This window comes from Rana temporaria, chromosome 8 (assembly GCF_905171775.1).
Source record: "Rana temporaria chromosome 8, aRanTem1.1, whole genome shotgun sequence".
In the NCBI taxonomy this organism is placed as follows: domain Eukaryota; kingdom Metazoa; phylum Chordata; class Amphibia; order Anura; family Ranidae; genus Rana; species Rana temporaria.
The window spans coordinates 53,332,819-53,360,299 of record NC_053496.1 but is presented as its reverse complement, the minus strand read 5'-3'; the positions used below and the strand labels follow the sequence as shown (position 1 = coordinate 53,360,299).

Below are 27,481 nucleotides of genomic sequence, written 5' to 3'. Positions count from 1 at the left end.
TCAGAAGAAATAAAGGACATTTAAAAGCAAAATGGAAGGATGAGGTAAGAGAAGGAGGACTGCACCAAGGTAAAGGAAGCCATTTTGGAAATAAAAAAAATGTACCTTTACAACCCCTTTAATACAGCATAGCTGGCAATATGGTCCTTTTACACGGGGCAGACTCTGCTTTGGTCACCTTGTCTGCTCATCACCTGCTGTTCGGAGCAAAGCTGGCAGGTCCAGGTTAGCTCCCATTCTGCAGAGCAGACATGAACAGAGCCTGCTCTGCTCTTTGGGCAGCCGGCATAAAAGGACTCCACTGTCTGTTTACACCCGATTGCCCTTCGATCGGATTTGCCTAGATGGAGGATGGATCCCCTTAAATTTTTCTCATTTTAGCAGAAGTGGAGTCTGCTGCAATAGCCAGTAGACGTGGATGTTACCATGTGGCGGACATGATGCTTCGCTTCGTTTCCATGGCAAAGTTTACCCAACAAAAGCGATCGTCGAGTGGCAATGCTATACATTCAACCAAATGGGGAAGCGCTGCAAACGCCCCACAACCAGTTGCAACAAGTTGGTCACCAAAAACAGGATTATAAGAGCAGGCGAGAAGGTGTTGCAGTGGTACCTCACCGCCTGCCAGTAGCCACTGAAGCACAATATAAAATGCAGAATGGGCTTCAGAGGAAAGGCAGGAAAGACACAAAAAGCTACCCTTGGAGGCATCTGGAGTTTTTTTTATGCCCCTGAAAGCTGTTCTAGGTTATCTAAATGGGCATATGTACATAGTGTCGTTTACTGGCGTATAACAGGGGGAAAAAAAAAAAAATGGCCGAAACCTACGTTCAAAGAAGAGTTTTCCAGTGTACTTTATGCCTGTATGTGTACAAGCATAAATGTATTCTCCTAATAAGTTTATGCTCATACATGCATACATTTAGCAAAGCTTAGACATGAGGCCCCACTTACGCCCATAATAGGAAAAAATAATTCAAGCAAGAAAAATGGCTGCAGAAAATGCAAGGATCTAGCACACAGGTGATCAGCACCACTTCCAGAGCACCCTCCTCACCCATCAGACATATTCAGCCAATGCAAGAGGGGGAGGTGAGAAAGAGAGAGGGGTACAAGAGAGATCCGATGGCGCCGACATTAGTATTGATCACAGGCAAATTAGGAGGCCGCGAGGCCCTTGTGAGTGCGAGGTTTTAGGCGACCGCCTAATTTGCCTAATTAGAGAGCCGCCTCTGCATAAAAGTGCATACTTATTCTTGTAAACCTGTATATTAAAAAAAAAAAAAAAAAAAAAAAAAAAAAAAAACGCAATACTAAAGGCATTTTTTCAAACAAAAAAAAAAAAAAAAAAGAGGACTTGGGCCCATTTCACACCTAGTTAAAAATGACATGCAATATTGCATGTGTGTTACTGCATATACCTAGTCTAATCATCACGAATGCTGGAAACATGTAACACAAGGCCCTTTTAAAGCGGAGTTCCGGCCACAATTTCACTTTTTAAATATAAATACCCCTGTAATACACAAGCTTAATGTATTCTAGTAAAGTTATTCTGTAAACTAAAGTCCGTTTTGTTAGGTTGTTACAGCATTTAGACTCTTTATAAAATAGAAATTGACTGGGGCCATCTTAAGTGTGGGCATCATGAAGCCAGACTGTATGATTTCAGCCTTGCAGATCTCGCTCAGTGCTGCACAAGCAGTGTAATAGGCTTCAGATCAGGTTTCAGCACCTGTACTGTCCAAGTCACATGATTCTTTGAGACTGGGGAGTGCACAGACTCCTGGAAAGTTACACCCACTACATTCCCAGGAGTCTGTGCGGTGTAGGTTAGGAAGTTTAAGCACCTAGGTGCAGGAAGAGGGAAGATTAACTATTCTGCCTAGCAACAACACTTTGAAGGCATCTAAAAATTATTATTTTTTTCTTAAAGGACTAATGACATCTTTTTAAAACTACTGATGTAATGTTATATTTATGGGTGGAACTCCACTTTAAGTGCAAAAGCTGGGTGGAAGTACGATAATGCTGGCACCTCCCAAATGCTTGCATTCATGCTTCATAGCAATACCATGCTTTATTATAAAGGCAGCATTCACGTTTCGTAATTGCACTGTGGTCTGACCCCTCCTGATCTCTTTGTATCTCTATTCGCACCTATCGCACTATATGGATAAGAGTACGAGGAGTGCAGTATGGGGCAAGCCATAGCACAACCATAAGCATTTCAGTTTCCATTAGAGGAAGTTAGATTTCTTGGTACTGAAATGATGGTAACTGCATTAAAAATCTGCTTTCTAATTACTGTACTTAAACAGGTTACTGGTTTATTCAAGCCCTGAACCGGCGCTCTCCTTGCTACATCCAGATCTGTAGCCATGCTCAACAAATTGTTCATACAGAGTGCTGGTTAATATGCAAAATACTTGGTACTAGGGCACATTTTAGTACAGTTCTGGCCCACTGAACCAACAGTTTTACTTGCCTCTCTGAGTGAAACCTCCCATGTGTGATGACCGCCCAAACCACCAGAAAATAAAAAACACATTGGGGTAGATTCAAGAAGCAATTGCGCCTGTGTAACCATAGGTTACACAGCGCAATTGCTTACTTGCCCCGGCGTTACGAATGCTCCTGATTCAGGAACATCGTAACGCCGACTGCAGCCTAAGATATGCGTGGCATAAGGCTCTTATGCCCGCATATCTTAGGCTGCATTCTTGCGGTGGCCGCTAGGTGGTGTTCCCGTTGTGCTCAGTGTATAGTATGCAAATTGCATACCAACACCGATTCACAACGTTACGCGAGCCCTGCGTACGCAATTTACGTTGTTTACATACGGCGGTTTTCGCGCAAGGCTGCCCCTGCTATTAGCAGGGGCAGCCCATGTTACGTATACCCGTCGTTCCCGCGTCGCGAAATTTGAATTTTACGTAGTTTGCGTAAGTGAATCGTGAATGGCGCTGGACGCCATTCACGTTCACTTTGAAGAAAATGACGTCCTTGCGACGTCATTTGCCGCAATGCACGTCGGGAAAGTTTCCCGACGGAGCATGCGCTCTACGATCGGCGCGGGAATTGTGTGCTCTTGCGCCGGGCATTTTGCCGGCGCGCCCGTGCAATTTACGGAGCTTCTGCTCCGTGAATCAAGGGCAGCGGAGCAAATTTGCGGGGGCGCAGGGCAAAAACGTTGCCCTGCGCCTCCGTAAATAATGCGCAATTCTACCTGAATCCGGGCCATTGCTTTTATCAAATAGGGAATAACCATGAAACACGACTTATACAGGAGAAGGATCCTTCATATATTATGAGAGAGTTTGGGTAGAGCCATCAGAAGCTGCATGCATAGCCACAAACATGAAGGTCATTCACCTGCTTGCAACATATATACTGATGTCATCGTTTTTTGGGCTTCAAGTAGCTTCTCTCAATCTTGTGTTCAGGTTTTTTTATCTCCATGCATAGAGTTAAAAAATAAAATATAAAAACACCCCTCTAGCAGCCCCCCCAAATTACCTAGCTGAGCCCCTTCTCTCTCCAGCCATGTCAATGAACCGCTCAGCCCTCCAGTACACTTCCAATTGGATGAGACAGAGCAGTGGCGCCATTAGCTCCTGAAACTGTTAAGAGTCAGTCAATCAGGGGAGAGAGGTGATGTGGCCAGGTCGGGGCTCCATGTCTGAATAGATACACAGAGCTTGGACTCGGCTTGGGTGCCCCCTGTAGCAAGCTGCTGGCTGAGGGGCACTGAAAACGAGGGAGGGGCCAGGAGAGCAGACGATGACCTGAGAAAAGGAGGATCCAGGCTGCTCTGTGCAAAACGCACAGAGTAAGGCCTAATACTCGCAATACGAAAATTATAAAGGGAACATTCTTAAAGCGGGAGTTCACCCATTTATTAATTTTTTTTTTTTTTCCCCTTAGATTCCTGCTCGTTCGGTCTAGGGGAATCGGCTATTTGTATTAAAATATGATCCGTACTTACCCGTTTTCGAGATGCATCTTCTTCCGTCGCTTCCGGGTATGGGTCTTCGGGAGCGGGCGTTCCTTCTTGATTGACAGTCTTCCGAGAGGCTTCCGACAGTCGCATCCATCGCGTCACTCGTAGCCGAAAGAAGCCGAACGTCGGTGCGGCTCTATACTGCGCCTGCACACCGACGTTCGGCTTTTTTCGGAAAATCGTGACGCGATGGATGCGACCGTCGGAAGCCTCTCGGAAGACTGTCAATCAAGAAGGAACGCCCGCTCCCGAAGACCCATACCCGGAAGCGACGGAGAGGATGCATCTCGTAAACGGGTAAGTACGGATCATATTTTAATACAAATAGCCGATTCCCCTAGACCGAACGAGCAGGAATCAAAGGCTAAAAAGTGCTCTCTAAGGGTGAACCTCCGCTTTAAGACGGGCTGTCTGCGGATTCTGCGCGTTCGTACGGTGCTTTCGACAGATCATATATTTAGTATAGCATTGATTGCCAATTTCTATTACACCTGTACAGGTTTTTGCAGCATCCACTGTACCCAATGAGAAATGTACACATCCTCCCTTTCTTACCATTGGGAAACCACAGGCGTAGTTCTACAAAGCCACCATTAGCCAGTATTACCTGCCAGCTTCTCTACTATCCTATAATTATCAACAAGAACATCTTGACTGGCAATATTATTTATAGGTTGGATATACCTAATGACCAACAAATTCTGCAGTGCTGCCACATTCCTATTGATAGACACACGCTATGGCCAATTTGAATAGAAATTGTTTTACCTTCCAGTAGGGGTGGGGGGGGGGGGGGCGAGAGAGAGAGAGAAATGAAAGCCCCTTGTAACAGCTGTGGCATGTAGGCAAAGCCAGTATGAAGGTCTCACTGCAGGATTTCCCATTAGAAGTGCCTAGCGGTATAAAAAGGTGCTTCAAATGAACACGATAAAGCTTGCCAACAGAATACAAATATAAATATGACCATACATACCGTATTTTCCGGCGTATAAGACGACTTTCTGGATGCAAAAAAATGCATCCAAAGTCGGGGGTCGTCTTATACGCCGGGTACGGTCTCCGGGTGCTGCCAGCGTCAATGATTTAAAAGACGCTCCTTCTCCTCAGAGTGTTCTGTGATAGGAGGGACACAAATCTTCCCAGCAGCGCCTCTGTTCTGTGTTCCTCCTATCACAGATGCCTTCTCATCCTCGGACGAGATGAGAAGACGTCCGTGATAGGCGAAACAAGAACAGAGGCGCTGCTGGGAAGATTTGTGTTCCGCCTAACACAGGACAGTCTGAGGAGAAGGCGCGTCTTTTAAATCCTTGACGCTGGCAGCACCCGGAGACTGTCACCGCATCGCACCACACCACCTGGCCTGCTATTCAGAAAAAAAAAGTGAGTACCGTAAATGCACCGTTTGCAGTGATGGCACAGAGAGGGGGCAAGTGATGGCACAGAGAGGGGGCAAGTGATGGCACAGAGAGGGGGCAAGTGATGGCACAGAGAGGGGGCAAGTGATGGCACAGAGAGGGGGCATGTAATGTAATGGCACAGTGAGGCATGTAATGTAATGGCACAGTGAGATTTGAAAAAGCCTGTTTCTGTCAGCGGTTCTGGCTCCCCCTCAGCTTCCAGAAAGACTAGTAAGAAGGGGGTAGTCTTATACAGTGAGTATATCCCAAAATCAACATTTTTCCTGGAAAATTAGGGGGTCGTCTTATACGCCCAGTCGTCTTATACGCCGGAAAATACGGTACGTTCTTTCCTTTGCCCTTCTAAAGTGATGCCCCTTGAAAACGAGCACCATAGTGAAATATTCAGGATTTTTTATTTTATTTGTTAAAGCAGAAGGCCTAGAAAGCGCCTGTCACACAAGCATATAAGTGTACCGTCACGCACACTGTGAGATATAGATAGATAGATATAACGAATGGCTTTTTAGAGCCGCTTTTGTCCAACAGCTGTTACAGGATTATACAAACATTTGCCTTTGCTCTTGAGGTCCTCATAATTTCTCAACCAATTTAAAGCGCTGGATTCTCAGAGGTACCATCGCAGGCTCTGCGATACACAGATTGACTTCCAACGTCATATCGGCAATTCCAAACACTCGTAACACCAAAGCGATGGCAAGAAACTCAATTCCATTCTAGTAAACCCAATAGCCAAAAAACATAACAGCTGTACTGCTGTCTAATCTACACACGGGCTGAAATAGGAAACAAAAACAAGTACAGCAGATACACATTTAGCATCTATAATTACATTTTGCAAAAACCAAGTTGCATTTTACTCCAAGCCCCCAATCACGCTAGTATAGTGTTACGTGCCAAAGACGCTCCTGTGCATTAATGTCATGCATTTTGCATTTGGAAAAAAGACGTGCTTCTTGCTTGGCACATTGGGGGTGCCATTAACAGTGGACGACACCGCAAGCACAAAGAACATTTGTCATGCGTTCTGAGTATGCATAATTTTGCAAGGGATATCGCACTAGTGTGAATGAGGCCAACACCACAATCATTGGTAATGATTATATATTGGGGTGCTTGGCTTGCCGAATTTAGCACGGGCACACAATAGATACTCTGCTGCGCTTCTGGCGTGTCCAACGCTCCCTTAAGGAGAAATGGGCTGCCATCAGGGATACCGTCCATTACTATGTATATATGCCATCAGAGACTATCATTGGACCTCCCTGACAAGGCACTGCTGCTTCTAAATATATCAATTGTTAGTGTCATTTATTTTGTTTTTTTTTCTGGCTAACTGGTAATTGTGCTGCCAAAAACATTTTTATAATGGTGTAATAAGTGAATAATGAATTTTACCCGATTGCCTAATGGTTAATATGCATTAAATTGTAAAGCAAGCCATAGACAGCCGTGGTGCAGATTTGTAACAATACTAGAAGGCTGCACACACACACACACACACACACACACTGGAGTTGGGTGTCTTTGGTCGTTTGTAGAGTATTTTTTTTTTTTAACACTCTTTGGGCGTTTCAAAGATGATGATAAAAATTGGATTATTTTTATTCAATGGTGATCCAATAAGTGGGGGGGGGGGGGGGGATGCATGCTTTTGTACATTTCCTACTGAAAATTACTGGGGCTTACAAGCCACACTAAGCTCAGGCGTTAACAAGCATTATTAAAAACCTTTGTTTTTGGACATTTTAGAGCTTCAAGCTGCAAAAGCACTCGGGTATGAATGGGGTCTAAAACATTAAAGTGCCTGGAGTTTGCATGCTCTGCCTGTATGGGTTTCCTCCGGTTTCCTCCGGGTACTCCAAAGACATGCTGGTAAACAATTGGCCCCGATATGTGTATGAGGGCCAGTTCACACCAGACGCAGCTTTGTGTGCATTTTTTCTGCACTAAAAAAGCATGCACCGTGTTTTCCATGTATTCCAATTGTTCACACCATGGTGGAGAAACTGACTGAAAACTGACTGCATGGTGTGAACTAGAGCCGTTGGAATACATGGAAAACACTGTGCATGCATTTTTAGTGCAGAAAAAATGCACACAAAACTGTACGGAACTGCGTCTGGTGTGAACTGGCACTGAAAGAGTTCGACCCCAAACACTATTAGATTTTCTGCAGATTTTGGCCTTCCATTTATCAAAACCATACAATCAGGCAGGCCCTTGCACTACATGGTTTTGGTAAATCTAAAGACAAAAATCTGCAGAAAATCCAATAGTGTGTATGGGGCTTTAGTGACCTTAGATTGTAAGCTCCGAGGGCAGGGACTGATGTGAATGTACAATATATATGTATAAATGTGTTAATTAGCGGCACTCCATAAGTACTTGTAATAAAATAAAGTGTAAATAATCTCTCCGGGTTTTCCCGTTACAAAACCACAAACATGGCTAAATTAAAGCGCCATTGTATTCTCCCACCATCCCTTTTCTGCGGCAGATTCCCTGTTCTGTGTTCTTCATCAGGAAAGTGCAGACAATAAATTCCACCTGACAGCTCAGCTGTACTGCATGGTGTATAGGCTGGAAATAGACCCTGCAGCAGATGTCAGGGATCTCAGTGCTGAACTCGCACTGCCCATATGCAAGCCAAGCACTGTCTAGGGGGCAGCCACCCCTATTAGGAGCTGATCACTTGTGTCTAGTAAATCAGGAACCCCAGAGATGCCAGGCACTGCTGGGCAAGGTATAAAAGACACACACACACATTATTGATTACCTGCATGGGCAGTAGGTTGTTTCCATTATCCGTCCTGAAGACGTTGTCCTCCACCCAGGATTTGGGGGCCATTGGTGAGGCTCTGGGGAATTTGGGGGGTGCGATCACATTGCTAGAGAAAGGCTTCTTGAGTGGGGAGATGGGATTGAGGGGTGAGGGGACCCCAACTCCCACACCTACCCCGACCCCCACTGCCCGGCGGGGGTCCCTCCCAGGCTGTAGCCCCCCCCAGGGGTTGGTGGGGTTGTTCCAGGCAGCATTATGCTGGTTGTTCCAGCTGGATGGGGATGAGGAAGAGGAGGAGGAAGGTTTGTTGGTGAGGATGGCCTGATGGCTGTAAGCGTTTCTCTGGTTGTAGGGGGGATGATTGCTGGGGCTCACTGGGGATCTCCTCTGCTGCTGATTGTGGTGGGCGAGCCCCAGCTGGGGGGAGAAGGTGCCCCCGAATACTGGGCTGACGTGGTGATGGTGGTGGGGGAAGTTCTGGAAGAGCATCGTCCCATTGACAGGAGGGATCCCCTGGAAGAAGCTGTCATCCACAGCGCTGCTCGTCCCTCCGGTGGACCAGGTGCTGCCGAATGATGGGGACAGGGAAGGGCCGGCGGGGGGCTCCTGCTGGGGGAAGCTGAGTCCCGGGAGGATCGGAGATTCCATCTTCTCCTTCAGGGTGGGGGCGCTGACACTGTTCTCCGTGCTGGGGGGGGACTCTGCGGCACACGGGGCTTCCGAGATACTAACGCTGTCTTGCTGCTGCTGCTGGGAGGCTGACTGCTGCTGTTGTTGCCGCTGCTGGGATTTGGTTTTGTCCATCAGTAAATCATCCTGCATGGCTTGTACGGCTGCAACAGGAGGAGAGAAAACAAGCAGATGTGAGTAATGTCAGCTGATCGATGGCCGGCCTCCCCTAATACACAAGAGCGATCACACCGCACAGCCCCGAGGAGCATCTCCGCTACACAACCCCCTCTGTGCTGCTGTCATTACACTGCCAGTCCGCCACGTCTGTCTCATCCCCTACCGGAACTCTGTCCGCACTCACCGCCTCATTCTGGTTCCTGTTATTGCCAGGCCACGCCCCGTCCCCTCGCACATTTGCATACGTCAATAAAGACTGTGCGTCCTTCAGCAAGGTTACCGGGCTGTGCTACACCGGAGAGGACTGATCACCGCTATGCCATCCCCCCTCCTACACCCGGAGCTGGCCAGTCACCTCCTACTATGTCATCTCCCCACCAATCCACCACCACACTGTCATCTCCCCACCAATCCACTAACACACTGTCACCTCTCCACCAATCCACCACCACACTGTCATCTCCCCACCAATCCACCACCACACTGTCATCTCCCCACCAATCCACCACCACACTGTCATCTCCCCACCAATCCACCACCACACTGTCATCTCCCCACCAATCCACCACCACACTGTCACCTCTCCACCAATCCACCACCACACCGTCATCCCCCCACCAATCCACCACCACACTGTCACCTCCCCACCAATCCACCACCACACTGTCATCTCTCCACCAATCCACCACCACACTGTCACCTCCCCACCACCCCACCACCACATTGTCACCTCTCCACCACCACACTGTCATCTCCCCACCAATCCACCACCACACTGTCATCTCTCCACCAATCCACCACCACACTGTCACCTCCCCACCAATCCACCACCACACTGTCATCTCTCCACCAATCCACCACCACACTGTCACCTCCCCACCACCACACTGTCATCTCCCCACCAATCCACCACCACACTGTCACCTCCCCACCAATCCACCACCACACTGTCATCTCCCCACCAATCCACCACCACACTGTCACCTCCCCACCAATCCACCACCACACTGTCATCTCCCAACCAATCCACCACCACACTGTCATCTCCCAACCAATCCACCACCACACTGTCATCTCCCCACCAATCCAACACCACACTGTCATCCCCCCACCAATCCAACACCACACTGTCATCCCCCCACCAATCCACCACCACACTGTCACCTCCCCACCAATCCACCACCACACCGTCATCTCTCCACCAATCCACCACCACACCGTCATCCCCACCAATCCACCACCACCACACTGTCATCTCTCCACCAATCCACCACCACACCGTCATCTCCCCACCAATCCACCACCACACCGTCATCTCTCCACCAATCCACCACCACACCGTCACCTCCCCACCAATCCACCACCACACTGTCACCTCCCCACCAATCCACCACACTGTCATCTCCCCACCAATCCACCACCACACTGTCACCGCCCCACCAATCCACCACCACACTGTCACCTCCCCACCAATCCACCACACCGTCACCTCCCCACCAATCCACCACCACACCGTCATCTCCCCACCAATCCACCACCACACTGTCATCCCCCCACCAATCCACCACCACACTGTCATCTCTCCACCAATCCACCACCACACTGTCATCTCCCCACCAATCCACCACCACATTGTCACCTCCCCACCACCACACTGTCACCTCCCCACCAATCCACCACCACACTGTCACCTCCCCACCAATCCACCACCACACTGTCACCCCCCCCCCCACCAATCCACCACCACACTGTCACCTCCCCACCAATCCACCACCACACTGTCATCTCCCCACCAATCCACCACCACACTGTCATCCCCCCACCAATCCACCACCACACTGTCATCTCTCCACCAATCCACCACCACACTGTCATCTCCCCACCAATCCACCACCACATTGTCACCTCTCCACCACCACACTGTCATCTCCCCACCAATCCACCACCACACTGTCACCTCCCCACCACCACACTGTCACCTCCCCACCAATCCACCACCACACTGTCACCTCCCCACCAACCCACCACCACACTGTCCCCCCCCCCACCAATCCACCACCACACTGTCACCCCCCCCCCCCACCAATCCACCACCACACTGTCACCCCCCCCGCCAATCCACCACTACACTGTGATCGTCCCCCAGACTTGGCAGTTCACCACTGCTACAAAGTGATCTCCTCCCCCATCCAGACATGGCAAATCACCACTGCCCCCACCCCCACTGCTACAAAGTGATTCCCCACCCAGACCTGGCAAATCACCACTGCCCCCACCACTACATAGTTCTCCCCCCCCAGACCTGGCAATTCACCACTGCTCCCATCGCTACATAGTGCCCCCCCCCCTCAACCTGGCAAAACCGCTACACAGTGATCTCCCTTCAGACCTGGCAATTCACCACTGCTGCAAAGTGATCCCCCCCCCCCCCCTTCAGACCAAACCTGGCAATTTATCACTGCCACTGCTAAAGAGCGATCTCCTCTAGGCCTGGCAAATCACCACTGCCCCCACCTCTACACAGTGATATGCCCCCAGATCTGGAAATTCACCACTGCACCCACTCCTACACAGTGATCTCCCCCAGACATGAGAATTCAACATTGCCATTATGTGATCCCCCAGACCTGGCAATACACCACTGCCCCAACCCCACTGCTACACAGCGATCTCCCTCCAGACCTGGCAATGCACCATTGCTACTATGTGATCTCTCCAGACCTGGCAATGCACCACTGCCCACACCACCACTGCTACACAGTGATCTCCCCCTAGACCTGACAATTCACTATTGCATCTCACGCCCCCCCCAGACCTGGCAATTGGCCATTGCAGCTCAACCCACTGTTACTATGCAATCTCTCTCTAGACCTGGCAATTCACCACTGCCCTCCACCCCCAATGCTACAATGGGGTTTATTAACTAAAGCTGGAGAGTGCGAAATCAGTCTCGCTTCTGCATAGAAACCAATCAGCTTCCAGATTTTTTTTGCCAAAGCTTAATTAAACAAGCTGAGGTTAGAAGCTGATTGGTTTCTCTGCAGAAGTGAGACTGATTTTGAACTCTCCAGCTTTAGTAAATAAACCCCACTGTGATCTTCCACCTGACCCAACACTTCACTATTGCACCTCACCCCCATTGCTACTATGTAATCCTCCCAGACCTGGCAAGTCACCACTGCTCCCACTGTTATACCCCCTTGTACACCTGGCAATTCTCTTCCCTGTTAAAAAAAAAAAATGGCAATTCACCACTGCCCCCAAACCTACACTGCTAATACCTGCCTGGTCCTTTACGTGGGGTTCACCATAGTATCCTATTGCTACCCATTAGTTATTCCCTTTAAATCTGTCATGCTGCAAATGTCAATTATAGCTGTCTGAAGAAGTCTAGCAAAAAAAAGAGAAATGTGCAATTTGCAGGATTCCATAGCAACTGATCTGTACTGCTCTAAATGAATGGAAAATTCCTAACTGGTTGTCATGGATCAATGCACTGGTTTATCAAGTCTCTAAACACTGCATTTTTAAATCATTCAGTTGAAAAACAAAGATATTATAAAGCATATAAAAAAACTTAACAATAAAGATTTATAATATTGTAGTTTACCAATTCTAGGGTGATGTTTCTACATTCATTTTGTAGGCTATTTCTCCCCTTTATTTTTACTTGAGAATCCTGCCAATAATACACTTACTGTCCTAGGGTGGCTATGCTCACTCCTCCATTGTATTTATGGAGAGCCGTGGTTCCCACCCAGGCGGGACGACTAATATTTCTGCCTTTGTTCATCTCCTTTATTTGTAGCTGAGCTTACAGGAAACAATAGGGATGCAGGATTTGCGACACGATCAAACAGGCATTTTCTGCAATTGCTGAAATGTTCTAGACCTAAAAAATAAACCGAATGCAACCCATGCATCTAAGAACTAGTAAGCTACAATATATACATGTATGTTTGTTTTAACCTTCAAAAGAGAAACTTAAAGGGGTTGTAAAGGCAAAAAAATGTTTTCCCTAAATAGCTTCCTTTACCTTAGTGCAGTCCTCCTTCACTTACCTCATCCTTCCATTTTGCTTTTAAATGTCCTTTTTTGTTCTGAGAAATGCTCACTTCCTGTTCTTCTGTCTGTAACTCCACACAGTAATGCAAGGCTTTCTCCCTGGTGTGGAGAAAGGCTCTTGAGGGGGCGAGCATGCAAGTCAGGACACACTCTACTTTGCAGATAGAGAAAGGAGCTGCTGGCAGGGTGCTGGGATCAGAAGCCACGTGGACAGCTAGCACTAGGACTACCTACATTTTTGCTACACAAAAGGGGCCCGCAAGTCCCTGCCTGCAAAGAGCATTTGCTAAGGCCTGGCAGGGCCAGTATCAGGCCTAAAGTGCTAGCTGGTCCTGGAAGTGAGGAATCAAGTGATGTGCTGGAGGAAGAGAGGAAGTTATAATTTAGTCCCTATATTGTCCCTATATTGTCCTCTTGAAATCTACTGGGCATCACATGAATCCTAAATCCCCATCCAAGTTTAAATTCCCCCAATAAAAACAAAATGCATGGACTGTTTTCTGTCTGAGGAGTGACTGAAGATTGTGGGCCAGGCAGGGTGACAGACAAACCACAACTGCAGGGGTACAGCTACACCCCCTTTCTTCCCACCCTTCATGAGTTCTCTGCCTCTTTTCTTTACCTTCCTTACCCTTCTTTCTTTTTCCCCAATCACTCAGACATGTTATGTGACCCCCTAACCCAGGGGTGCCCAACCAGTGGCCCGGGGGCCACATGTGGCCCACGACCTCCTGCTCTGGGATGGAATATGCATAGAATACCGTTATTAAAAAGGTCAGTTTATTACTAAAATCACAATGTATATATGGGCATATCTGTTCTGCAGTGGTTACTGGGCTGCCTCTCATCAGCTAATTTAAACCTGTGTCCATGCACATCAGGACATTTAGAGGCATGTTTTAATCATTTCAATACTGGGCACTTTCACCCCTTCCTGCCCAGGCCAATTTTCAGCTTTCAGCACTGTCACACTTTGAATAACAAATTGCAGGGTCATGCAACACTGTACCCATACAGAATTTTGAAGCAGATAGAGCTTTATTTTAGGGTTATTTAATCACCACTGGGTTTCATTTTTTCCAAACAAACTTAGTTTTAGTTTCTGTTCTAAAATTTTACAAAAAAATAATTGTTCTCTGTCACTGATGTGCGCTGATGAGGCTGCACAGATGGGTGGCACTTCTGGGGCTGCACTGATAATCAGTGTAAGGGCCCTTTCACACGGGCGGACGAACAGACTGTGTTTTACAAGTTCGTTTACGGACTTGTAATGCATCCCTATGGGATTGTGGACGTTAGCGGATGATGCATCCGCTAACGTCCGTAAGGATCCGCCTCCGCAAAGATCCGCTTTTTCAGACGGAAGAAAACCCTATTTTTCTTCCGTCTGGCGGAACAGATCGGGGACCGCCCTGTCCGCCGACAGCTCAGCGGGGATTTACGGATGATCCCCGCTGACCCGACGGACACACACGGGGCGGATCAATACGGATCCGCTCCGTGTGAAAGAGCCCTTAATGTGCCTTGTCAGAATCGCCAGTTACCGGTTCTCCTTACCCCATGCTGTGACAGTGTGTGACGAAAGCAATGCTGATAACTGGCAAGTTAGTTTACATGTTATACATTGTGATTGGACACAACTGATCACATGGTAAAGGGCCACTGTCATTGGCCCTTTACCGCTATCCCAGAGAGCGCTGGATGCACGCGCTGGGGGCGCAGTTTTGGGTGGATGTCCATGGAGGCCCTCCCGAACTGGACGACCATGCTGTAGCCATCTTTTGGCTATAGCGCGGTCAGGAGGTAGTTAAAAGTTGTTGTATAGTCTAATTTTTTAACTTTTACCTACAGGTAAGCCTATAATAATAAGGCTTACCTGTAGGTAAAAAGAATATAGGTTTAGGAGATATTCCCCTTGCAATGCGCCGCTGGAGCCGCGATACCCGGAAAGACACGCAGAGGCAACATGTCATCTCCCTCCGCTGCGTGGACCAGGTGAGTTACTGACGCCTTGTTCTAAGGAAAGTATTTCATAATGAGCTAGTATGCGGTACATACTAGCTCATTATGCCTTTTGCCTTACAGGTGACTTAAAAAAAATGGGGCTATACAACCACTTTATGCAATTAGAGGCAGAAGAAAAAAAAACATTGTTTTGTGTTTTTGAGCTTATAAAAAAGCTATTTTTGCAGGCATTTAGCAGATTTTATTTCAGCCTTCCCTGTAAGCACCTCTAGGTTAGTCTATGTGCACACATGGGCATTTACAGGCGTATTAGAATATGAGCATTTACAGGCTGGAAAAAAGAAATAAAAAATGAAAGGCACGTTTAGGAGAAAATCTGAAAAAAAGCTTGATGCACCTTAACGCATGTTGATGGATTTAGAGGCATTTAACGTTAATGGATTCCAATAGCCAGAATATTCTGGCCAATGGAATTCATTAATGCTCAAAAGCTTGACTTGCCTAAACACGCCTAAGCATGTGCGCAATACACAGTTTTAGATACATTTTTTAAGCAGCTTTTGGGGTGCAGGTGAGAAAATATCCCCCCGATAGTGGACTCAGTGAGGCACTGGCTCCTGCTTCTGTCAATCAAATCCAGTGACAAGGGAGCAGGAGGGGGGGGCTGAGCAGTACTGCAGGCATCTATTGAGCTTACACAAGTGCGCCCATAGCAAGCGGCTTGCTATGGGGCACTCGAAAGGCAGGAGGAGCCAGGAGTGCTGACGAGGGACCCCAAAAGAGGAGGATCAGGGCTGCTTTGTGCACAACCTATATTATAATATATATATAACCTTTACAATAACTTTAAAATGATGATTCATGATATAAAATTAAAATTCATGAGAAATAAATGGCTTTCAGTGATAAGTCTTTCATAAACAAATTAATAAAAATTAAATGCTTATCTATGGAATAATTTATATGTGACTGGAATTTACGGGTTTTAAAATAAATACAGTTTAGCGATTAGACTCCACTGAAGATAGTCTGTGAAAATAAATTTACATTAGGCAAGACCAGGCCAATGACCTCTTTCAAGTTGATGGATGCTGTCAGCTGGTGGGATTTCTCAACCTCACAGAGGAAAATTAAGTTAAGGTCAAAGGTTGCAATTTTCTTAATTGAAAATTCTTAAGTGTTTTGCCAATGCTGAGTTGACAAACACAGGGTCAGTCCTCTGTGTGGGCTGTCAGAGGACGGTTCCCCAATCACGTGAGTATGTGAAACCAATCATTTTTTTGAAAACTGACACATGCATAAGTGAAAGAGGGAGAGGCATCCCTACTTAAACCTGACATTTTAACAGGATTTTTGGGTAACTGGATAGTGAATTGAGCACAAATGATGGCAATGTCCCATCATTCTCCATTTTGAATGCATACTTTCCACTGCTTCTGTGGTCCACAACCCATCAGTCAGTTGTATTATGTCTGAAATAAAATTATGGAAATCTGCTGTATGCGGACTGTCATATGGTTGAGTTGGAAAACTGGTCTGGTAGTAGAGCTGCACGATTAATCGTGAAGAATCAAAATTGCGATCTTTTTCCCTTCCCAATCTTCAAAACAGCATTTCAGGGTTCTCTCTAACAAGTGCAGAGAATTCTCACAGCTGGATAATAGTGTTGCTCACGAATATTCGTATTGCGAATATTCGGCTCGAATATGGCATATTCGAGTATTCGCGATATATTTCGAATTTCGCGGTGAATATTCGCAATTCCGAATATTCGCATTTTTTCAATTTTATTTTTAAAACAGATCACATCCTATCGACGTCTAAAAGCATTGCTGGTATGATTAGAGACCCTGGGCCGAGTAGCTAAGCTGAGGCGATCCTTTTATGTTGCCGAATATAAAAAAAAAAAAAAAAAAAATTGCAAATTTTCGCTAATGCGAAAATGATTGCGAATTTTCGATAACTGTGGTAGGAGAACTCTGATTGTCTCTGATGCAAAAATGAATATTTGTATGTTTGATATTATTTTTTTTTGTAAGAAGGAAAAAATTGCGCATACCTTAAAGGGGAGAATACAGCAGCAACTCAAAAATGTTATACAACATAAATTAATACAAGACAGAAAATGGAGTCGCTCTACAAGAATAAAAAATATGTCTAGTGACAAGACATGTGGGCAAATTATAAAATAAGCAAGCGCAAATAACTTGTGAAATACACAGTGAAACAAATATATAAAGAAATATAGTCCCAATAATAGAAAAATAATCTTTCATAAAAATGTCTTTGATATGTGAAGTGAAAAAAAGTCCAAAGCATGCAGCATGAACGTGTTCAATCTTCAAGGTGTTTGATTGACAAACGGCTGTGACAGATGGATAGAGTAAAGAATCACCACCAATGCAAAACACTTTTTATTTTCTATTGTAAAATATCAAGAATATTCTGAGCCAATCAGAGTGCTCCTTCCGCATTTGCCGAATATTCGCAATTATTTTGTATTGTAAAATATCACGAATATTCTGAGCCAATCAGAGTGCTCCTTTCGCATTTGCCGAATATTCGCAATTATTTTGTATTGTAAAATATCACGAATATTCTGAGCCAATCAGAGTGCTCCTAGCGCTGTTGTCGAAATTTCGCCATCAATATCGCATTCGCATTTTGCGAAATTTCGATAAAATATCACAAATATTCTGAGCCAATCAGAGTACTCCTACCGCAGTTATCGAAAATTCGCAATTATTTTCGCATTCGCAATAGCGAAAATTCGCAATCATTTCATTTCGATAAAATATCACGAATATTCGAATTTAGCGAATATATCTCGAATATTCGACTATATATATTCGAGATATATCGCGAAATCGAATATGGCGTATTCTGCTCAACACTACTGGATAAACAAAATCCAGGCAGCCTGCCAAGTTTTAATACAACACATAAATAAGTGGAAACAAAGTATCTCTTCCTTCTTTTATCAAAGGAAAGAACTCTGGCGTAGTTGAAGGAAGTTTAACCATTTAAAGACCAAACCGTTTCTGACATTTGTTGCTTACAATTAAAAAAATATTTTTCTGCTAGAAAATTACTTGGAACACCCAAACACGATTATTATATTAATATATATACACACACATACATACACACATACTTTTATTTTTTTGCAGAGACCCTAGTAAAATGGTGGTTATTGCAATATTTTATGTCACACCATATATGCACAGCGGTTTTTCAAACGCATAATTTTTAAAAAAAATACACTTTACACAAAATGGAATATAAATAATAAATGATCCTGTGCTAAAAAATACAGATCGTGCTAACTATACGAAAGTGTCGTTAGTGATGAGTTAACTATCAGTGTAAACACAATGCTATACCAATAACTGATAAACAAAAAATGAATGTGTATACATATAAAACAATATATAACATAAATGGGTAATCAATGTTCCCAAAGTGCACAAATAAAGTGCAAACTGCCACTTTACTACTGGCCGCCGTCAATTGACGGCAGCACGATAGTGCTCTTGTTCTGACAGGACGTCATATGACGTCCTCGCCTTGCAGAGCCACTAGGGGGCACACGCACGCGCTTGCACCCGTCGCGTTACTGGGAACCCGATGCGCACCCGTGATTGCCCAGTAACTGAGCAGAACCGTGGATCTCTGTGTGTAAACACAGAGATCCACGTCCTGTCAGGGAGAGGAGACCGATGCTGTGTCCCTATGTACATAGGGACACAGATCGGTCACCTCCCCCAGTCAGTCCCCTCCCCCTACAGTTATAACACTCTCTAGGGTACACATTTAACCCCTTGATCGCCCCCTAGTGTTAACCCCTCCCCTGCCAGTCACATTTACACAGTAATCAGTGCATATTTATAGCACTGTTCGCTGTATAAATGTGAATGGTCCCAAAATAGTGTCAAAAGTGTCCGGTGTGTCCGCCGCAATATCACAGTCATGATAAAAATCGCTGCCATTACTAGTAAAAAAAAAAAAATACTATAAATCTACCCCCTATTTTGTAGCCGCTATAACTTTTGCGCAAACCAATCAATATACGCTTATTGCGTTTTTTTTACCAAAAATATGTAGAAGAATAGGAACCGAGGAAAAAAAACTGAGGAAACAATTCGTTTTTTAAATATATTTTTGGGGGTATTTATTATAGCAAAAAGTAAAAAATATTGCTTGCTTTTTTTAAAAATTGGCGCTCTTCTTTTGTTTATAGCGGAAAAAATAAAAACCGCAGAGGTGATCAAATGCCACCAATAGAAAGCTCTATTTGTGGGGAAAAAATTCAGTTGGGTAAAGTGTAGCATGACCGCGCAATTGTCATTCAAATTGTGACAGCGCTGAAGGCTGAAAAATGGCTTGGGCAGGAAGGGGGTGAAAGTGTCCGGTATTGAGGTGGTTAATGAATAAAAAAACTAAACTGCAAAGTCAGCCCAATTTTTTTGTATAATGTGAAAGAAGATGTTACACTGCGAGAATCGTGATCTTTATTCAATTTAGCCAGAATCGTGCAGCTCTATCTGGTAGCCACATTTTCTCATAGATGGAAACAAATTTCAAAAGTCTTAACTGAGATGTCGGATTTTCCGCGGACAAATGTTGGATAGCATGCTTTAAAATTTTCCGCCAAAAATTGTGTGTTGTCGGATTTTCCGAGCGTGTGTACACAGGTCCATCAGACAAAACTCCAAAGTACAAACACGCATGCTCGGAAGCAATGCTCACCATAACACAAAATTAGTAGAAGTTGCCCAAAGGGTGGAGTAGCTTCATGTCTGTTAGCCGACAATTCTTTGCTGTTTGCAATACTAGTTCCTGGCCAATGCCCTTTGGACAAAAGTCCTACGCTTTGTCCAATGAAAATATGATTGTGTGTACCAGGCTTAACAGTCATCTCAAATTAGCATGTTTTTTCATTGTTGTGGCAAATGTCTATAGGTAGCCTCACTTACTGTACTAAAGATTTCTGCTACAAGGACAATAAGTGTATGTGTGTGTGTGGGGGGGGGGGATACTTTCCCCAATGGGCACACAGCAATATCATCATGATAGAGGTTCGAACTTCCCTTACTATACTTCAAAAGAGTTAATTTCTAAAATTCTATTTCAAGAACTGACATTGATTGCAAGTCTTCAAGAAAAATGCTGACAGCCGTGATATCACCAAAGAAGAATCTAATAAACATAATTATACCGACACCTAACATACCTTGCACTACAGAAACTCCCAGGAGTAATGAAGTCATTTAGATTAGAATTCTCTTAAAGTAGAATTAAACTGCATCTGAGCAACACAAACCGAAAAAGCTAGTTAATCAATTTTAACATCAGCATTTCTAGCCACAGACATCTTGAGTAAGGCCAGATAAATTATGTAGTACCCACTTCTTGAAATCCATCTGCCCTTAAAAGTAGGGTTGTCCCGATATCGATACCAGTATCGGTATCGATACCGAGTATTTGCGGGAGTACTTGTACTCACGCAAATACCCCCGATACCTAAATAGAATACTTTCCCCCCCCCCGCCGCCGCATCGAAAGCCGCCGCATCGCACCGCTGCATCGAAACCCGCCGCATGGGTTAAACGGCGTGCGGGAACATCACAGCTTTCATTTGAATAGCTGTAGTGTTCCCGCGCGTATAGACACTCCCCCTTGCTCGGGATTGGATGGGTGATCGTGATCTGTCCAATCCCGAGCAAGGGGGAGTGTCTATACGCGCGGGCAAAACAGCTATTCAAATGAATGCTGTGATTTTCTCCATGCGGCGGCGGCGGCTTTCGGCGGCAAAGGTATGGGGGAAATGGCTGGAGGGACATGGCTGCATATGTGAGGGACATGGCTAGAGGGACATGGCTGCATATGTGAGGGACATGGCTAGAGGGACATGGCTGCATATGTGAGGGACATGGCTAGAGGGTCATGGCTGCATATGTGAGGGACATGGCTAGAGGGACATGGCTGCATATGTGAGGGACATGGCTAGAGGGACATGGCTAGAGGGACATGGCTGCATATGTGAGGGACATGGCTAGAGGGACATGGCTGCATATGTGAGGGACATGGCTAGAGGGACATGGCTGCATATGTGAGGGACATGGCTAGAGGGACATGGCTGCATATGTGAGGGACATGGCTAGAGGGACATGGCTGCATATGTGAGGGACATGGCTAGAGGGACATGGCTGCATATGTGAGGGACATGGCTAGAGGGACATGGCTGCATATGTGAGGGGCATGGCTAGAGGGACATGGCTGCATATGTGAGGGACATGGCTAGAGGGACATGGCTGCATATGTGAGGGACATGGCTAGAGGGACATGGCTGCATATGTGGGGGACATGGTATCCGCGACTACTTGAAAAAAAAGTATCGGTACTTGTACTCGGTCCTAAAAAAGTGGTATCGGGACAACCCTACTTAAAAGTGACATTAGGAGTTTTTTTTTTTTTTTAAATAAATTACAAATAAAACAGTATGTCAATACTCACCTGCTCTGTGCAGAGGTTTTGCACAAAGCAGCCCCAATCCCTCCTCTTTTTGGGTCCCGTCGGTGCTCCAGGCTACTCCTCTTCAGCCAGTGCCCTCAATAGCAAGCAGCTTGCTCTGGGGGCAATGGTGCATGCTCGCTCATGAGCCCCACTCTATGCGTTCATAAACTACACAGAGCCGTGGCTTCGCCTCTCCCTAACTCTATTCTCATTGGCTCACTGGCTGTGATCGACAAGGCCAAGGCCAAGGGCTCCTACCGCTGTCTCAGCCAATGAGGAATAAGAGAACTGGGAGACGATCTGCCGCATATCCCTGGATCGAGAAGGGGCTCAGGTGTGTATTAGGGGGGCTGCTGCACACAGAAGGTTTTTTTAACCTTCATGCATAGAATGCAGGACAGTAAAAAACCTTGAGCCTTTAAAACCACTTTAATCTGATGCAGAGATACACCTGCAGTCTTTTTCATGTTTTACTATTTATTTGCTTAGTAACCACAATATCTGTCCCTCAAATTGTGGCCATTCGTCTCCTGGGCTTGGGTCAACTATCTAGCCTTTTCTAGGGCCTCCAGAACACTTTTTTTTATGTTAGAAAAGCCGTTGTTTTGGCATGGAAATTGGATAGGCTCCCTACTTTGGAGAGCTGGAAAAAAATTGGTTAATTTAGTGGTTGCCTTGTATAAAATTACATAGCTCCCCTGAGGTTGTCCATAATTAATTCATAAGGTCTGGGACATTTGGATTGAATCTCCTCAACCACTAATGCTAGAAGAAAATACTATGCTTGACTAAAGTTATATAATAACACACATGTGGTATTCAAGGTCCATAAAAAATCCAACAACAGAATTTGTGCTTCTGTGATGGTATCTTCAAATGGATTACACACGATCCTTCACCAGACTGATATGTCACCCAAAGTGATTGAATATGTAGTCTGCTTACCAAAAAGAATTGACTTTTTACCCAAAAAGAAAGTCAGTCAGCGCTTATGCAGGATTCTGCCTGCTCACATAGAATTTAACTGGAGATATAACACCTTCCTCCTCATAGGAACCTTGATGATCAAGGGGTCCCGGAAGTTGTGACTACAGTTGGGATTGTTTTGTTATTTTATATATATATATATTATGTTTTCTTTTGAGCTGGGGAATGCCCAAAGGCTCTGTTTTGTAACATACCATATATACTCGAGTATAAACCGACCCGAATATAAGCCGAGGCACCTAATTTTACCACAAAAAAATGGGAAAACATATTGACTCGAGTATAAGCCTAGGGTGTCCTTCTGCATGCCTCACTGTGTCCATGTGCATGCCTCACTGTGCCCATGCCTCACTGTGCCCATGACTAGACTGACGTTTAACATGGGAGTCTATAGAAGGGGTCCCTGGCTTTAAAAAATTGGTGCTTCCCAGCCGTAGGTCCCCCAGACAACAATCTTTGCATACTTGTGGAGGACAAATGGGGCTACATTTGTGAAAAAGTTCCGGGTCCAGGGGACCTACGACCGGCCAGTACCAGGTCCCCAAATTCACCGGAGAAATTACCGTTTAACATAGGAGTCTATGGAAGGGGTGCTCGGCTTTGAAAAAAAAAAACAATGCTCCCCGGCTGTAAGTCCCATTGACAACAAACTTTGCACACTTGTAGAGAAAGAGTGGGGCTACATGTGTGCCAAGATTGGGGTCCGGGGAACCTACAGCCGGCAGCGGGTGCCCAAAGTCCGGGAGATCAGGCGCAAAAAGGTGATGTTAAAAAAAAGGGGGGTGTTAAAACCCTACCTTGAAAAACAGTGGGGCAGATTCAGGTAGATCAGCGGATCTTTAGATCCGCTGGATCTAAGTTTTTTACGTTCCGCTGGTGCAATTTAGCGAGGCTAGTGCATGATTCAGCAAGCACTTACCTCGCAAACTGCACCGTTGGATCGTAACTCCCCCCGGCGGAATGCAAATTCCGCGGCTAGGGGGAGTGTACAATTTAAATCAGGCGCGTTCCCGCGCCGATTTAACTGCGCATGCGCCGCCGCGAAAAAGTCCAGTGCGCATGCTCCAAATGACGTCGCTAGGACGTCATTGTTTGCCGCGGGTACGTCGATTGCGGCCATCGGGATTCCTGATCGCGTTACACAAACGACGTAAAAAATTTAAAACTCGGCGCGGGAACGTCGGCCATACTTAACATTAGCTACCCCTCATATAGCAGGAGTAGCTATCCGCCGGAAAAACCCGAACGCAAACGACGTAGAAAACGAGCGACGGGCGGGCGTACGAACGTGAATCGGCGGTTTTCCTCATTTGCATATGCGACGGGTAAAAAAAAGCGACGACACCTAGCGGCTGGCGGGAGTTTACAGCCTAAGATTCGACTGGTGTAAGTCACTTACACCAGTCGGAACTAAGGGAGATCTATGCGGAACTGATACTTATGAATCAGTCGCATAGCTCCGACCGTCGGATCTCACAGATCCGACCGTCGGGTCTCACAGATACGACGGCGGATCAGGAGATCCGCCGTCGTATCTATTGCTGAATCTGGCCCAGTGTGTACTTGCTCGATATAATCACTCTGTATTCAATCTACCAAATTTACTGTAGATGTAGATCGCGCACACCTAAAAACAGAGTTACTATCTCTTTAAATCTGCATTAAGATCATACAATTAAAAACAATGCTTCGAATATTAACTATAAATCAAAAAAACTTGTTGTTATTCCGTCTTCTAAAATGCACGTTATGGATGTATCCAAATATGCATCTCCTTAAATGGTGTCCACCTCTATGTGCTCCAACATACAGCAGTGATTATCCCCCACCCAATGTGCCCTCATCTGGGGGGATAAGACCAACCAATGGTCTATAGGCGAGATGAAGTGGTTTTCTCCCTTGTGGTCCCCTCTGGGTTCAAATTCTCCTCTCCTTGTGGTTATCTCCACTCATCCAAATCACAAGGAGAAAGCTGGACATAGTGCTTATCCTTTTTTTAAATTGACAGTATTTTATTTAATGCCTCTATAGTAAAAACACTCACATGTTTTTTCACCTTCTATAGGTAGCCTCACTTACTGTACTAAAGATTTCTGCTACAAAACAATATGTGTATTTGAGGGGGGGGCAGACACAGGAATAACATCATGATAGAGGTTCTAACTTCCCTTACTATACTTCAAAATAGTTTATTTCTAGAATTCTATTTTAAGAACTGGCATTGATTACAAGTCCTTCAGAAAACGCTGACAGCCGTGATATCACCAAAGAAAAATCTAATAAACATAATTATACCAACACCTAACATACCTTGCACTACAGAAACTCCCAGGAGTAATGAAGTCATTAAGATTAGAATTCTCTTAAAGCAGAATTAAACTGTATCTGAGAAACAAACTGAAAATGCTAGTTAATCAATTTTAATGTCAGCATTTCTTTGCCACAAACATCTTGGGTAAGGGCAGATGAATTATGCAGTACTCACTTCTTAAAATCCATCTGCCCTTAAAGAGGAGGTCCGGTTTAAAAAAAAGAAAAAATAAAAAATTAAAAGTCAGCAGCTACTAACACTGCAGCTGCTGACTTTTAATAAAGACACTTACCTGTCCACAGTGCCGCGAAGACGGCAGCCAAAGCCATCGCTCGGGTCACGGCTGCCCCAACTCCATCCTTAGTGAGGGAATCAGGAAGTAAAGCGCTTCACGGCCCAATTTCCCTACTGCTCATTGCACGAGCGTGAATGGGCAATGTCTTCTGGACACACACAAGGTCCCAGAAGACACCGCTCCCCCATTCCCCAGGAGGCAGCGCGAGGAGGAGAAGAAAGAAGACGGACCGTGGATCAGGAAGTGGCAGATTAGGACGATCTGCCTAGCAACAGACACTTCAGGTATTATAAGAAAAAAATAAAAAAAATTTTGCAGCATTTTTGATTTTTTTTTCTTGGTGGAGCTCCGCTTTCACCGCTTAAGGACCGCTGCACGCCTATTTACTTTTGGCACTCGGCAGAATAGCACAGACAGGCATATGGGGTGACATTATAAGTTCATAAAAAAACAAACAACTAACGTCATATACCTGCTCTGTGCAGAGGTTTTGCATAAAGCAGCCCCAATTCTCCTCTTTTTGGTTACCCCATCGGTGCGCCATGCTACTCTTCTTCAGCCAGTGCTCCAATAGCAAGCTGCTTGCTCTGGGGGCCATGGTGCATGCTCGCTTCTCTACTTCCATAAGCCACAGAGACCTGGGAAGATAAGAGACCCGGGAGAAGCCTCAGCTCTGCTGCATATCCCTGGATCGGGAGGGGGCTCATGCGAGTATTAGGGGGGCTGCTGCACAAAGGTTTTTTTTTTTACTTTTATGCATAGAATGCAGGATGGTGAAAAACCTTGAGCCTTTAAAACCACTTTAATCATCATAGTATGATACCTTAGAAAATCTAGTGCATTATACATGAGCTGCCTGTACACTTTTGCTAGGTCATGAATGCAGGCTGGACAGTATGCTTAACTGAGAAAGCCCCTCCTCCAGATGAAAGGAAAAAAAATGCCCATGAAGACTCCTGGGATTTAGGACATAATTGTGGCCTAGGCCAGAAACCAGGAAGCTACTAAAGAAATGTACAACAAAAAAAAAAACTGTTTAAAAAGGAGAAGTATGGGAATTTAGTTTTATACTTACCTCGGTGGATGGAGCATCAGACCGATGCTCCATCTGTCCCCCGACGTCTGTGCACTGAGAACCGAGCCACCGAACATCGCCACTGGCTCGGTTCTCGCAGATCCCCGAGAGGAAAGACGCCGACTGTCAGTCAGCCTCTTTCCTCTCTGCTTCTCCACGCTCATTGGAGTGTTGAGCTGTGGAGGGGCGGGGAGAGGCTGTCTCAGCGGCTTGCTGAGACTGCCATCAATCAGGGCAGCTGGCAAATCCCGATTTGGGAAGTCGTGATGACGTGCTGCCCAGACTGATAGCAGTGACGTCAGCGGAGAGCGAACTTCAGACCGCTCTCCGCGAAAACGGGGTCACAGGAGTGCAAAACGAATTGCACTCCTGTGACCCAGAGGAGAAGCCCAGGCTGGACTTCTCCTTTAACACAAGTAAATATAATATACTTTCTTATCTATTTTATAAGATTAGCAGCATAAGGATTTAAAATAGTTAATGTAGAATGAGAGATCAAAGCTTTACTATAAAGTGGAGTTCCACCCAAAAGTGAAACTTCCGCTGTAAGGACTCCTCATCCCCTTACATTTGGCATGTCATTTTTTTTTGGGGGGGGGAGTGGGTACCCAGTTTTGACAGGCTCCCACTTCCACTTGGGCAACTTGAGCGGACGTTCTCCTCTCCCCCTCCCTCCAATCTTCTGGGACACATCACAGGTCCCAGAAAATTGGCCAGCCATTAAGTAGGCGCAGCGAAACTTGCGCATTAGCAGTGCGCAACTGCCTGGAAAGCTGACACAGTCAGATGCCCACACTAATAATGCAGGCATCAAAAAGAACCGAGGGTTCAGGTGGCCACATCACTGGTTCGTGGGAAAGGTGAGCGTGTGTTTATTAAGAGTCCGCAGCTACAGTTTTTGTAGCTGCTGACTTTTAAGGAGAACCTGCCAGAATAATAAAAACTGACATAACCATAGGGGGTACCACATGGAATATGATCTGTATATTTGAGCACATTTGGTTTTGGTGTTCCAGGATGCTCAAGGAGCGGCGCGTATCGGTGGCTACCGTTCCACAGCTATGGCTCCTCACAGAGGCAGAACAGGGATTTGCCTATGAGGGAGGGAGAGAGATGCTGCTAGTAATCAGGAACAGAGATCTCTCTACTCCCAGTCTGTCCCCCTGACAGTTAGAAACCGCCTCCCTAGGGAACACTTAACCCTTTGATTAC

General features: G+C 45.7%; 1 protein-coding gene across 4 annotated transcripts in view; it reads right to left on the bottom strand.

The window, feature by feature from the left end:
- CPEB3 (cytoplasmic polyadenylation element binding protein 3) overlaps positions 1 to 27,481 on the bottom strand; it is a 171,338-nt gene that overhangs the window by 127,295 nt on the left and 16,562 nt on the right. For 2 of the 4 annotated variants that reach the window (XM_040361803.1, XM_040361806.1), the window contains exon 1: positions 8,201 to 9,222. In XM_040361803.1, coding sequence (XP_040217737.1) covers positions 8,201 to 9,028 — 828 coding nt within the window. In that variant the 5' untranslated portion in view covers positions 9,029 to 9,222. The other 2 variants (XM_040361805.1, XM_040361804.1) reach the window with 2 other exon arrangements.